The 15,006-nt window shown below is 50.0% G+C and overlaps 1 protein-coding gene across 1 annotated transcript; it reads right to left on the reverse strand.

Moving 5' to 3' along the window:
- Positions 1 to 2,337: 2,337 nt before the first annotated feature.
- Positions 2,338 to 14,521, reverse strand: HAND1 (heart and neural crest derivatives expressed 1). Its single transcript, XM_035104961.3, has 2 exons — positions 10,430 to 14,521; positions 2,338 to 4,648 (listed from the first exon to the last, which is right to left on the reverse strand). Exons 1-2 carry the CDS (start codon positions 11,057 to 11,059, stop codon positions 4,547 to 4,549), a joined length of 732 nt encoding a protein of 243 aa, XP_034960852.1. The 5' UTR covers positions 11,060 to 14,521; the 3' UTR covers positions 2,338 to 4,546.
- Between the last annotated feature and the right edge of the window lie 485 nt (positions 14,522 to 15,006).

A 15,006-nucleotide genomic window follows, 5' to 3' on the forward strand; every position in this document is an offset into this window, starting at 1 on the left:
GGAACCACCAAAAGAGTCTATCTGGTGCTCTCAAAACCCAAACCTCATCCCCACCCAGCCTCGTCCCTGCCCCAACTAGGTAAGCAGCAGTAACACTGGTTTCCTGAGTGTGGATCTGCCCCACTGCAGGTGTTGTGTCCACCTAAAAACAAAAAGGCAGCCACAAAGACCGTTGTCCATTATCTAATTCAGGTCTAATTTCATACCCTTTTCCACATGTTATTTTCTTCCCCTGAGTTTGTAAACATTGTTTTTACAATGTTTACATTTAAACAACATTGGTTTTCAGTGTCCTGCCTGTACCAATGCAGATAAAGGCCATCATCAGCTTATCCCTGTTGGACAGGGCTAGAGGTTATGCTAGACCTGCAAAATAGCAAAGTTTTATATACCCTTTCTTCTGAGGAAAAGGGGGCAATAACCGCAGTGTAATCAAGTGCTGTTGTCCAGTTTTGCCATGTTTTTGTTTTGCTTTTGTTTTTAAATTAAGGGAAATGTGAAGTAGCTGAGGGCGGTGGGAGTGAGAATTGGAGGGTTTCAACTACAGGGAGAAGAAATCACCAGGACAGCAGGTCTACCCACTGAGAAACAACAGTAAAGTAGACCTGTTAGAAAAGTTTTTCAGACCAAGTCTACCCAATTTGGTAGACTTGGGCTCTAAAATGGTAGACCTGTTCTCTGATGCTAGTTCTGAATGTCTGTCAAAATCTGTGAGTGCACAATAGTCCAGATGCAACAGTTCTTGTAGGCAGGGGGTGAAATTCTTTCTCATTAGGATCTTTATGTTTTTGCTCTTTCTTCTAAGCCTTGAAGAGCAGGGGAGAAGAGACAAGCAACTATGCTGTGTTGACCTTTATTTTGAAATTAACAATAAATATTTCCTTTTGATTTGCCACATTAGCACTAATGGAGTTGTCACCAAGAAGGGGGGGGGTGTAGAATGAAGTGGGACAGATTAAATCTTTGGGCCCTTCTTCCACATAACAGCTGTGCCTCTGCATCCATATTGGGCACCTGCATTTCAATTAAAACACAAACACTGTTAAATAATGGTTACACTCCACAAATGCTATGGAGAAACATATTAAAGTGCCCACAATGTGCATGCTGCTTATGTATACCAAGTCAGCACACTGAGGTGTCTCAATGTGTATACTAAACACACTATACATATATATCTAAGAGGGGGCAGCTTTTAAATCCCATTTATTTCAATGGCAGATACATGCTTAAACTCTTCCTCTTTTTATTTTTTAAAGAGGACTTAACATTGCTTAAACTTGGTATCAGCAACGATTTTCAATAAACTAACTTTCACCATTTCTGACACTGTAGGGGAGTGACAGCTGAGAATAGGGGGAGGACGATGTAAATGTTGGTATCCCGTTACTTGTAAAACTGAAAAGCTTATAAACATTTTTAACAGCAATTAATTCCACCAGGAATGTGAAGCACACCCTTAAATCTCCAACTAAACTCTCTTCCGACGTCCCATTGATTTCAGATGGAAACATTCAAATCCGTGCTTAACTCTCCTACTGAATTTGGTAAGAGGCCAAAACCTTCTCACGTTGGTTGAATCTGTCTCATGTTTACATGTTCTGGTGATTTCGAATAAATTCTTCCAAATCAAGGTGCTTAGCATCAAGGCACAACTGTCTAGAATCCATGCACTAACATTTAATGGGGCTGTGAATCATGGTCTGTGTCTGTCTGCCTAGTCCTAAGACTTTTATTTATTTATTTTTTAAAATCTCTGTTGGGTCTGCAAGCTCTCAAGCAACTACCACAACTATAAACATTTTTTTCTCTGTAGTATTAAATCATATATGTTTATGACACAGCACCAGCAACTAACAATATCAATAAATATAGAGCTTTCTCAAAATACGATGTATATTTAAAATAATTTCATGTTATTTCTGCTCATGTATAAATATGATTGACACCCTATTTATTTGAATGCCCACCCTGTGCTATATCTCTCCTAGGCAGAGGGTGGTTGACAGTAGTCAGTCACCTAGGGACTCCACAGATGCAAACAAGACTCTAGACAGAAATGTTAAGTCTTTATAAAAAATATAAATATAAACCAGTAGGGCTCAACAGGCTTTAACTTGGGCTGGATCATATCCCCACTATTTATTTTCCTGTTGCTAATCAAGTTCTGTTCTTGCAAATTTCATACTTCCTCCCTCACTGCTGTTTTCCCATAAGCACAAACAGGAAAATAAGTTTCCAAACTCAAGCAGAGAGGATTTTGCACTCCATTTCAGCTTCATTAGACAAGGAATCCGTCTGACTTTGGGGGGTGATGGCCTTAAGGAAAGCAAAATCTTCATAAAGCTTTTCTTTATTATTATTATTATTATTATTATTCTTTAAATCCACATAAATATTTGGCAAGGCAAACCTGTTCTCTTCGCAAGTGGTCATACAGATTTGAGGTAGAAAACCCGGTACAGGAAATGTATAAAATGCACCCATTTAGGTAGTTTAAATACATCCAAACAAAAAGATGAAATGGAATCAACGACGTTGGGAGAGGAGAGACATGGTCAGAGGAGGGGGAGCCCTTGTGTTTATTTACATCGAAACAAATAATGACACTAGGCACAACACACAAGCCTGCCACAGGGAAGCATCTTCACGAACCACTGGTTTCAACTCGGGATCACCATGTGCTGAACTCTCTCGGCTGAAACCAGGCGACCTTTTAATGGTGCTTAATTGTATTCCCCTCCCCCGCAAGTGCAGGAGGAACCAATTCCCCAAACTTGGGGGGGGTGCAGGGAATGAGTGAAGTGGTGGTGGGAGGAAGGTATGGAAAGCTCATGCACGTCTGTAGGGGAGAGTGTCTCTAGAGTGCATCGACCACGGTCAATATCGGGTCCCAGGCCAGGCAGGCGACAGTGCATTTACAACAGGAGAAGATTGGGGATCCTGTTCTTTCCCTTCGCACCTTTCTTTCTGAACTGGATTCTCTCTTAACTGGGGAGCAGAGGGGATGAAAGTAGAGGAAATGTAAACCTAGGGCACAGAGACAGAAGAAAGCAGCCGGGTTACAGTCAAAGCAAGCCTCCTTCCATTTCTGCAACCTGGACCTGAAAGTTTTGGCTCTGTCTAGAATTGCAGGCTGCTGTGATCGTCAGTGTGGCTTATTGATTCAGGTGGTTTCATGGGCGTAGCAAGGATTTTTGTGGGGGGGGGGCAGGCCTTTTGTTAGGGGGGGAAGAACCTCAGTTTGCTATTGATTTTTATTGATTTTTATTAATGGAGGGGCAGCTGCCCCCACCGCCCCCCTTGGCTACACCCACGGGTGGTTTATTGAAGGAGCTTCATGGACTCCGATGGGGAGGGGTGGTGGTTTTGGAATAAGCCCCTTGAGGACCGCATAGCTGGCCCCACTGAAATCCGAGGGGTGGGTCCAGCCCAAGCCAAGAGTTTAGAGTTAAGAACAGGGGTTCTTAATGTGGGCTGGATCGTGTCCAAAGGTGGGATTCAACTCCTCCAGCTCTTATCTGCATCCTTCCATCCTTGCCAGGAAGTAATCCCATTCCTAGCTGTGGGATTTACTCCGGAGCAAATCCATTTATGTGCTCAGGTTTCTGGCTACCGTCCTGCTAGGGCGCTATGGCGGGGGAATCCTATAGATTTTGAAAAGGAAGCAAAGGCTCCGATCCGCACGCTGGCATGCAGAAAGAAATTTGCTGCCCCAAGAGTGGCCTGGCGTTAATAGAGTGGTGTACTTCGAAGTAGCTCTCCTCGTGTTCGATGGGATCCTCGCTATGACAAAGATGTTTCGGGCTGCAGCCTAAATTGTGATGAAATCGGATTAACAACTTCTCTTCTCCTCCTCCCCCCTTTCAGCAATGGCTTGACAGCAAATCCCACCGAGGGCTGCAATGGAAGTCACTCTCAAGTCAAGATCGGCTGGCGGGCCTCCCACCTTCTTTTGTGCAACACAATATCCCTTTCAGGTCCGCACACAAATCCCGCGTGCTATAGCTATATATAATATATACATCTACATCTGTGGCACCCTGGTTCCATGAGACATTCAAAAGCGACATTAGACGACGCGATATCCCGCGCGGGTTTCCGGCAAGGCTTCTTCCTGCCTGACTTCCGACGGCACAGACAGTCCATCTTTTGACGTCCAGGTCCTCACCGCCGGGCTTTCACGCCAGCGAGTTACTGGCTTCTGGGAAGGGGAAGTTTTCCGTTCTCAGGCGTGTGGGACCCTCCCGTCGACCCCCGTTCCCCCTTCTACAGCCTCCACATTGCACATTATCCTCGTTCTCACTGAGGCGGCCGCCGGATCCCCCCTCCAAGGCTGCAAAGGGGAGGGCGGATCAGCAGACGGAAAAAAACAAAAAAAAGCGGGTCGCGGACGATTTCTCTCTCTCTCTCTCCTTTGGGGTGCACGAGGGGTGGGGCAGAGACCAACCAGGGAGAACAGGGTCCCCCATCCTGGGCGGGCGCGCACTCCTCCTCCCAGCCACCTTGGTGGCGTCGGTTCTCTGGAAACCGTTCCTGGTTTCATTCATTGATTCAGTTCCAGCGCCCAGACCTGCTGAGGCCAGCCAGTCCTGCCCTTAAGCCGTTTTTCTCCGTGGCCTAAAGCGTGAGAATAGCCCTCGGTCTGCTGCAAGGGGGAGAGGGGAGGGGAGGAAAGAGAAAAACACAAAAACCAGGAGGGAATGAATCTCCATTACGCTTTAATCAGCATCATCACCAGAAGAAAAGAAAGCAGGGAAATGTAGAGGGGAGCCATCCTAAACTTGTTACTCTTGAGAAAGTACGCTTGAGGAGGGCGCCTGGACTGCCTTCTCTAGGTCCTAAAAAAAGGCCCAACGCAGCCCCTGCGAAGCGCGCTTAACGGTCCTCGCAAGCGACGCCAGCTCCTGCCTCTGCAAAGAAAATCGACGGAGGGGCTTGCAAAGCGCTTGGTCTTGGTGGGGTCGTGCCTAAGGCAGAGGAGAGAACAAGGGAAGGGGAGGGAAGGGGAAGGGGAAGGGGAAGGGGAAGGGAGGAAGGGAAGGGAGGAAGGAAGGAAGGAAGGCGTTTGCATGGCGAGCCCTTCTGCCGTCCACGAGGCCACTGTTTGTAAATTTTGCCCGGAAGGCTGTAAAGAAGACCCCGGAGTTGTTCATCTGTTTATGAGTATTAGATAATCAGGCGGAAGGCCATAAATTTCATTCTCTATTTGCAGCCCTTTTATAAATATAGGAGGCTGCGTTTTGGTAAATACGTCGGAGCCCTCTACTAAATTACGCCAGTTATGAGTCTTTTAATTGCCGACGCCGCTCCGCGGAAAAAAAACCGGGCAACGGGACCGAATAAATAAATCGCGGGGTTTATACAGGCTCTTGAATAGTATAAACTTTGCAGATGCTAATTTATTTACCCTTGGGAAGTATTTGCAACTCGGTCATTCAGTTATTATTTATTTTCAAATCCGGCTCCTCCTCTATCTCCCGTCAACGAGAGTGAACGCAAAGGAATAAAGATGAATGAAATACTTTTTCCTTTTCCTTTATTCCCCTTTTGTTTTATTTCCCCACACACACACTGATTAAGCGCCTTCTTTTAACCATGGAGAGGGGAATCCACACCGGGACGGGGAATGGAGGAAATTGAGATTGAGAATTATATTGCAATACAATTTTTGAATAATGATGGTGGTGGCGGCGGCAGCTGAGATCGAATTCGATTAATGTTTCTATGGCCTGATACTTTTCTGTATTGAAACAGTATCGAAAACTGATCGACCAAACGCCGTCATTGAGAGAGGGAGAAGAAGCGCAGAGCCTCTTTAAAAGCAGGAGCAGTAAAACGGCTCACCGTCAATTTCCCCCCTCCTCCATTTTTACACTTCCAGAAAAGAGTGGGTTGAAATGGCCTGAATACATTTATGAAGAGCAAGAGAGAAATCTATTAGTATGCAAAATAAATAAAGGGAAGCCTCAGGACAGCCGAAACACCTTCGCTCCAGTTCAATTTCAGAGGGTTTCTCTTTTTGGAGGGGGGGCGAGATTTGGGTGGATTGTATTCTACTGGCGGCAGGAACTTGTGGTCTGCCGAACAGCCCCCCTCCCCAGCCCTTGCTGGTCTATTTTATTGGGGAGAAGCTTCCATTAAAATAAAAAGGGGGGGAGACCACTACAGTACTGTTGAGGGATCTCTTCCAGGGCTTATTTTTGAGCGGTCCCAATTAACCTCGTGTGTGTGTGTGTGTGTGTGTGTGTGTGTGTGTGTGTGTGTGTATTCCTTGCGCCTTGGCTTTGCCCGGAGTTTTTTTTTTTTTTTTTCGGGAAGCAATTGCAGCCAAAAACGGCGAAGATACGGGATTATTATTCCCTCCTCCTTCCTTCCAGATTGTGTAGGCCTACAATTCTTGCTGCTCGCCCTACCCCACCCCAAAACCCACATCCAAATGACCTTAATAGTTCTAAACAACTCTGGCAATTCGATGGCGCATTTTAAAATCCCGCCAGAAAGGGGAACAGGAGAGGAGATGAGGAAATGAAGTCGATTGTTGCCTCGGCGCCTTTCGTCGCTCCTGGAGGATTTTGACAATCTCTTGCGTTATGCCGCCTTCTTGAGCCCCAGAACAAAACAAAACAAAACCTATGCAAACTAGCGAAAGAGGCGCCAAAAAAAGGACCAGTATCAACGGAACGTCCCTAGAGACGGACTGGGCCAAAAGAGTTACATGCCATTTTAAAAAGGGATGTGGGGTGTTTAAGTAGCGGCGCAATATTTGACAGGCTTCACTGCGTCTTCCCTATCTTTCCAGGGGTGTGGGGCAGATTCAACATTCTCCCACCGGGTTGTTTTTTAAAAAACTATTTGTTGCAGTCCGATCTTCCAGAAAGGATGCGGTTCCTGGCCTGGGGGTGGGGGGGGGGAGAAAAGAAAAGTAAAGTTGGCCATTTCATTTCGGCCGCCCTTTCCAAAATTATTGGGACTTTTCTACCTCCAGATCCTACCCGTGTCTATTCGGAAACAAGCGCCGCTGAGTTAAATTGAACTTCCAAGGAAGCTTGCATAGAATTTGCAGCTGTCTTCGATGGCCAACTTGCGGAGTGAAGAGAAGGGGCTTTGAGCCGTTGACTACTGAACGCACTTTTACTCATAGAGTACACCCATTGAAGCTAATTGGCTTCAGTTAGTTATGACCATCAATTTCAGTGAGTCTGCTCTGAGTAAATGTTAGTCGCCGGCAACCCTGGGTAACACCTTAAGAGGAGAGCACCGCTTTTGCAATCAGGAAGAAGCTCCTGCGACTCCGGCCACAACCAGCCTGCAAATAACTTTGGGTTGCCTCCATGTCTTTACGCAGCAGCTTAACAATAGGGTAGGGAATAGAAATCAAAAGGAAAACTTGTGGATCAGAACAAGCGGTGCCTGCTGTTGCACCTCCTGTCCAAGATGCCTGCCTGCCTGCCTGCCAGCCAGCCAGCCAAGCCCGTTCACAGGGAACGCCATTTCCCTCCCGCTTCTGCCTCAACAGTCTGCTGAGGGCTTTCCCTCCCTATTTCCCCCTTGAAAATGTTAGTACTGTACTGTACTTCTGAAAACCTTCCTATGGTGTAATGCTGTTAGAGCAGAAACCAGACTGCTATCAGAAGCCTTGTGTTGAATCTTGCAGAAAATCCAGTTCCAATGAGTCATTTGCCCTTGCAGAATACACATTGTGCAACCACTGTCACCATTATTATACTCTTGTGAGAGGTAACACTAGTACTGTATGTCAGTGCGTGCCTGCTGTTGCTTGCGCAACAATGTAATTTTCTTGCGCGCGGATGGCGTTTCAGACGCATTCACGCCGGAAGAACAAAATTGCTATTCTAGGAGAACATTCCTCGGACAGCACAACAGACGAGTCACTTCTAACTTTCCAGAAAGCGCAGTTCCGAACTTCCAAACACTTTTCTCGCAGCAAGGCATGTTTATAAATAAACCTGCTGCACCCGGGGTTAATCTGACCTAAAAGAAGCGTTGCTTTGCTACGTGAGGAAGATGGCTGCGGGCGATCTCGCTCGCGATCAGAACCTCAAGCAGCGGACTTCGCCATTCTTTTCCTTCTAGGTCTGCTTCCTTTAACCATAGTAATTAATATATATATATTCGGGGTGTAAAGAAAGGCGGCGCAACACATTGGATGGCTCGTTTATCCAAGGTCGGATTCCGATTCTCCCTCCGGCAAAGAACGTTCCGTGCAAGAGAGTCGTTCTCAAGAAGGAAGGGCGCGTCTTGCAGAATGTAGAACTGGGGACAACGCTTGCAAGAAATGACCGCCCTCACTCAGCTCAGCCTGGCTCTGTCCTCCATCGTCTCACATCCACGTTAAAGGGAAATCAAACCAAGAGAACGAATGACTCACGTGCAGCGCGAGCCCACGCTTGTCTAACTCAGAAGTATGTACAAGTGCACGCTTCCAAAGACGCGTGAAGGATGGATGGAGGCCTAAGGCTGCCATCCTAAATCACGCAATGTCGGGGATTGCGCGACAGGGGGCCGAGGGCAGATCCTTAGCAAAGCCGAAAGGCTTGGCCTAGGCTAGAGTCAAGTTTAAAAAGAGCGCTTGCAGGGCGGACGCAAGGGAACATTTGTTACAGACGGTTACTTATTATACATGACCATAGCTTAGGGATCCCTAGGAGCAATTCCCCCGTGGTCTTGAAACAGGGGAGCGAGAGATTCCCCTTCCCCTGCCTAGAGAGCTGATCAGTTAACGCATGAAGATCGGAAGGCATGCAATGCAGTGAAATAATCGACCTTCTTTCCCCGAGAGATTGAGATCTCCACGCCAGTTGGCACATTAGGAAGGGGGTCGGAGGGAGGCTCCAGAGTTCCACATTACTTCTCCTGAAATATTGCTTGCCACAGTGTCCCATTCTGCGTTCATTCCTTGCTCCATCTAAAATGTCATGCAATGCATTCCATGCAACAGAGTTCGCACGCAAAGCATCAGTTGGGGGGGCGGGGCGCAAATCCACCGACCCAGGTCTCCAACTTGGACTGCCGAACGCTTTTGCCCACACAGTCTTTATGGCCCTGATTCAGACACGACCGGCAGGATGAGTCCACCAAGAGATGCGGTGGGTATGGGAAGCTTTGTTTTGTGGGACAAAGGGCCTCAGATTGGGTGGGTATTAAACCCGCAGATTGCTGCAGCCCTTCTTTGAAGGCTTGTTGCTTAGTCTGGAAGAAACCCTCACTCCACACACACCAGTGCAGAAGGGCTTGTTTAGATCCAAAGGCCAGAGGCCTAGGCTTTCCTTGGCACCCCTCTAGATCCCAGTCGCTGGGGAGCCAGAGCAAGAATGAGCTGTTTTGCTCTCCTGCTCGGCTTGAGGAAGCTTTCCAGGGGCATCTGGTGAGAAACAGGGGTGCTGGACAAGAGAGGCCTCGGGTCTGATTCGGCAGGGCTCTTCTTGCGATCTTCTGATTTAATAATCGAGGCTTAAGTAGGCTACTCAGGCCACCAAATGTCACCTCTAATCTTTCCATCTCCCAAACCCACCGCACAGCAAATGCAGCTTTTCCCAACTTGCCGCCCTAATATCCACTCCACTCTACTTAAAGGAGGGTCCTTTCCTTCCTTACCCTATTGACTTGGACTTCCGTGGGCGTCAGTGGGCTTGATATCCAACAAAATACTGGACCATCTTAAACACACACATAGAAAAAGCAAGCTCACTTCTCTCTTGCTCCAGGCGGGAATCATTTTTAAAAACCAAGCAGAGATTTGCCAATGATTCCATGCAGCTCTATAGCCTGCCAGCCTAATTCTACACACAGGAGTGGTGGGGCTCCTTCCATACCCCTCTGCGATGTCCAGGCCTCTGCTCTAGTTACCCCCACCGAGGAAATCAGCCTAAGAGAAAAACAGATCGTTGTTGGGGGTAGCTATTCTTTAACTGGAGCACCATTACTTCACATGAGCCTCTTACCTGAAGTTTAATGTGAGACAGGCCCGGGGACGAAGACCTGGAATTGGGGAAGGGGCGCGTGTTCTGGGGCAGAGAGGTCCACTCTCCGGAAGCGGAAGCCAGTGATCAGGCTCGCTCAGGTGGTCAGACCTGGCCAAGAAGAGAGCCTCTCCAATGTGCCTTTTCTTCCCCTCCGCTATGGGACGGCAGCGCTCCAGGGTTGGGGTTGCAATTCCCTGGAATTGAGCAGAGTCTCTCCCCCACCCATACAGCCCCCGCGCCTCTAAGTTTCGGCCATGGCTCCGCTCCGTGCAGCTACCCTAAAGCCTGTGCAGAAACAAAGGTATTGTTTCCACCCCTTATAGGGAGCCGCCACTCATCCCGCTACGTCTGGAACCAGGAGACTCACTTTTCTGCCCCGCTCCTCCCGTTCTAGGGGAGAACGCCTCTGAGCGCGGGCAGAGCGACTTCGCGCGGGCCCTTACCGGCTGCTCGCGCTTCCTCTTGGCATCGCGGGGCTCGGCCTTCTTGAGCTCGGCCTTGAAGCCCTCTGCGGCCGGCCCGTCCTTGGCCAACACCTCCATGAGGTAGGCGATGTAGCTGGTGGCCAGGCGCAGCGTCTTGATCTTGGAGAGCTTCGTGTCGGCCGGCACGTTGGGGATGCACTCGCGCAGCTCGGCGAAGGCGCTGTTTAGGCTCTCGGTGCGGCGGCGCTCCTTGCGAGGCGCTCCGGGCGCCGACGACGAAGACGCACCCCGACGGCGCGCTGCGCTCAGCCGCCCGCCCAACTCCGACGGGCTGCCGCCGTACGACGAGGCGGGCGAAGCCGACGAGCCCAGCCCGGCGGCCGCTGCAGCCGCTGCCGCAGCTGCCGCGCACACCAACTCTGGAGGAGGAGGCGGCGGGGGGGAGAGGTCGGAGGCTGCGCTGAGCAGCCAGCCCTGCGCGAAGGGCCGCTCGGCCGGCGGGAAACATCGGCCGGGGGCCGGCGGCGGCGGCGCGGGCGGCCCGAAGAGGAACGGCTCGTGGTGCGGGTGGTGGGGATGGAGCAGCGCGCCGTGGTGCGGGTGGTGGTGGGGATGGGGGTGGCCCTGATAGCCCCCCACCACGTTCATGGCGACGGCGGCGCCCCCGAGTCTCCGGCGCTACGAAGAAGCCATGGAAGGCTCGGCCCCGAGGGGCGCCCACGCTGCGGGCGCGCCGTCCAAGTTGCGTGGTCCAGCGGCGCGCTCCCTCCCTGCTGCGCTCGCCTCAGCCCTCCTGCTCTGCTGCCAGCAACTCGGCCGGCCTTTATGCAGCGGTGGGCTCTTTGATGTCACGCTGCAGTGAAGGGGAGGAGAGAGAGAGACGCACGCACGCACAAGCACACAAGCAAGCAAGGAAACGAACCCGGGACGGAGTGGTTTTGCCCCTGAGCAAGGAGGCTGGCTCAGTCAGTCCCGGGCCGTTCCCCCCACCACCACCACGCCCAAGACCCAAGACCCAAGAGGCGTCGGCCTCGACCATATTCGTGGTGCATAGAAACAGTATTGCAGTTTTGGGTTATTTATGGCATTCCCAGCCCACTTTTTCCTCCAAGGAGCTTACAAGCTGGTCTGCGTGGTTCTCCCCGCTCCCACAACCACCATGTCCCCAAGGTCACCCGGTGAGCTTCATGGCCCAGTGGGCATTTGAACCTCGGCCTCCCACGCCCTATGGTCTGTCCCCTTCAGTTCAGTGGCACACCTAAGAAGAGACTTGCTGGATTCGGCCAAAGGCCCATCCAGTCCAGCTTTCTCAGTGGTCAACTGCCCAGCGCTCTCTTCACCCAAAGGGGTGTTGTTATTTCTTCCGAGTGCCACCATCAAGCACACGGAGCCAGGGTTTGTGAGCACAACCACATTCGCCCTCCCAGCCCTCGCGTATTTACTTGGAAGAAAATCCCGCGGAACTTATTATGAAAGCGCGCCTAAGGTTGGGCGCTTATGTACCGTGGAAGGTAGCGCGACTTCCTTCTGAGAAAACAGGCATGGGATCGGGACTGGCAACAGGCCCCGGTTCTAAGGCAGGTTCCTGCTTCCTGAAGCTCTATTTACCGTTGGACGGGCTCGGGAAAGAAAACTTTCCGCTCCTTATAAACACTACAAGAGTTTCCTTGGAAGTCCAGTCCCGGCTGATTTCCCTGGACTTTGCTTCCGAGGAACTGCATTCAAGATCGCTTTGATCCGGATCGGCTGAGAACGACGGCAAGATATAGCCAGAACCAGGGTGCTCTAGGACCACCCGCGGAGTCGGAGCCCTGGCAGACCAGCGGCACCCACCACCAAGCACTTTGCTTTGGAAAGGAGATTAGATTTTGAGGACCGATGAATGAATAAGGATCCCTGAGTGCCTGTCTTTGACATGTGGTCCGTCCGATCCAAAGCGTATCTGCAGTGCAGCCCTAGTCTACCCAGAAGCTACTCCAAGTGGTTGTGGCCTTGCAGCCTTACTCAGGAGTAATCCCCATAGAGCTCAGTGGGACTCGCCTCCTTCTAAGGAGGCTTCCTAAAATGTCAGCGTTAAGGCTATGCCAAGGTCACACGCGCCCCTGAGAAATAGTCCAGCATATAAGTTTGTTGTCCAGCGGTTGTATGTTGTGTTGCTGTAAGCCACCCCCAGTGTCCACGAATGTATGCGTGTACTAAGTGCATAGGTAGAATTCCATCACTACCTACCAGCAGCGATGTGCTTGATAGAGGCCCGCAGATCTTCGTGTTTCGCAAGCACCTTAGTTGGGAATCCGCACTCCCATTGACTTCTGTCGCCCGAAGTTCAAGCGTTATTTATAAACCGCTTGCTCTTATATTTACCGGCCAAGCAAGGAGGGATTTAGGTCACGATCTGGCAGAAAGATCTCTTCCAACAGCTTCCGTGGTTCGTTTGGAGCTTTCGCAGGAGAACATCCACCCTGGATAATTCGAAAACATAGACAAGGGGATGCCGGGTCCTCTGTAAGGTTCCTCGAGCAAAACCCGCAGGGTTCCAGGAGTGCCACTGCCAACGTGGCCCCGCGGCCGTGGGTGCTCGGGTGCCATGCAGCGTGCATGGCCCTGGCACTGAAATTTGTAGGTGTCCGGGCCCCTTCGTGGGGAATTTTATGGGTACTCGGGCACCCAGGGCCCAGGAAATTGGCACTTGTGCAGGGTTCAATGGAGTTTGCTTACACAGGTGTCGGACTACAGCCAGCAATGGAATGAATAGGAGTAAAAACCACGTTTAGGATAGAGGTAAAGGTGAGAGTGGGAGATCTCTGGACCCTCTGGATCACAGTTCTCCTTGTGGTTAATATTGTATGAGCGATCCGCTTCCCCACTAGGGAGAAACACGCATCTATATGAGTTTTGGAACTATGTGCGCGTTTCATGTTTTTCTATGTAAGTAACCCACAAGGCTCCATGCTTTTTCTCGGGGGCAACCTCGGCCTTTCCGTGATCCGGAGCTAGGGACGACAGCGAAGACTGCTTCGGCCTGGTCTTCACCTGACTAGCCGGCGCCATCCCAAAGGCTCGGAGGGAGCCCAGTTGGGGCGTGGGCACACTCCAGCCTCAGTCAATTCCAACGGGACTGAGTCAAACCTGCTTACACTTGAGTCGACCTATGTAATGTAAGGCTGCGATCTTAAACCTCGTGAACATACTGCATTGCTTAGGATCGCTTTGCGTAATATACCGCTTCTGTTAACATACCCATAGCTGCTAAGTAATAATGACATTGAAAGCTCAGTATGGTTTGAGGAAGAAACAAATAACATCATTTTAGGCTTGCGGGCGGCGCAGCTGTGCGCTTCCCTTCCCTTCGTTTTTATTTTATTTTCATTCTGAACAGTCTGGAACGGAAGAAATAAGTGGATAGCTTGTCTGAATTTCTCTTGTGTGTAAGCTAAATTCCGTGCGTATAGTGTGCCCCTTCTCTGCGTTTTTAATTCTTTTCTCTCCATATTCGTGAGAATGAAGTCACAGGAATGACTGGAGGAAACCACAAAATGGGACCTTATCAGTTCAACCACGGAGGCCGAAAACTTTTGCACGCGCTGTTTTATTTCTTCCCCCTGTCTCCCGTGTTTTAAAAACGGGAATACCAAAGAAACTGGGGATCTTTGTTTGTCTGGTTCAGCATTAAAGGAGCCTTAGAGGAACCTTCGGAACTTTGCCTTCTGAGGTAATATGATGAGAAGCCTTTTAAATATCACAGTAAGGTGTCTAGGAGGTTGCTGCTGCCTTGACTTCCCATTAAAGCCTTTGTTTCTAGATGACCAAGACACTGAAGAACCGAGGAATTGCCTTTAGGGACCAGAACAGGTCCTTCTGTCTCCAACAGGGGCCGGTCAGACAATTCTAGCTTCTAGGCCAGGAGTGTTGTTGGACACAGCGACTGAGGCTCACAAAAGTGGCTTGAAGGCCTTATCCTGTCACTTGTCTCCAGAAGCATAGGGTTTCCCACATATAACCTGCTTCTATACAATATGGTTCATCACTCAACCACCACCCGTGGTGTGATCCAAATATGGCTAAACTGTGGCCCACTCAGTGTTTTTGTTTTAATTAAAGTTTTTCTTGGGTTACAAAAGCATATACATCCTCATCAATTTTCAGATCCTAAACTCCTTTCTACAGATCAGTTATATTCAATGTGAGACTTTGATGTTGTTGGCCCTCTCAATGTTGTTGGAGTCTAACTCTCCTCAGCACCAGACAGCATGGCCAAAGGAGGGAGTGGGCATGGTGAGGAGTGGGCAGCACAATGGGCCATGTGGCTCCTGAGGTGACCGCACCCGTGATGACACAGATCCACCCTCCCTCTCCCACCCTCAAGAGATTCTGGGCTGCCTTCAGAGCTGGCATCTTCTGCTGGAATTTGGGGGTGGGGTGGCGACAGGGGGGGGGATCCAATAAGAAGTGTATGTGCTGGTTTATATAGGTGAACCCTCCTTGTTCCCCATCAGCCTGGTCCCTTTTAGCCAGACACATGACTCAGTGAAGCCACAGTCCTCCCCTATGGCCCAGTTCAGCATCTGGAATGAGTCAAGGCACACTCTTCTTGT

The sequence above is a fragment of the Zootoca vivipara genome, chromosome 2 (genome assembly GCF_965207765.1).
Source record: "Zootoca vivipara chromosome 2, rZooViv2.hap1.1, whole genome shotgun sequence".
In the NCBI taxonomy this organism is placed as follows: domain Eukaryota; kingdom Metazoa; phylum Chordata; class Lepidosauria; order Squamata; family Lacertidae; genus Zootoca; species Zootoca vivipara.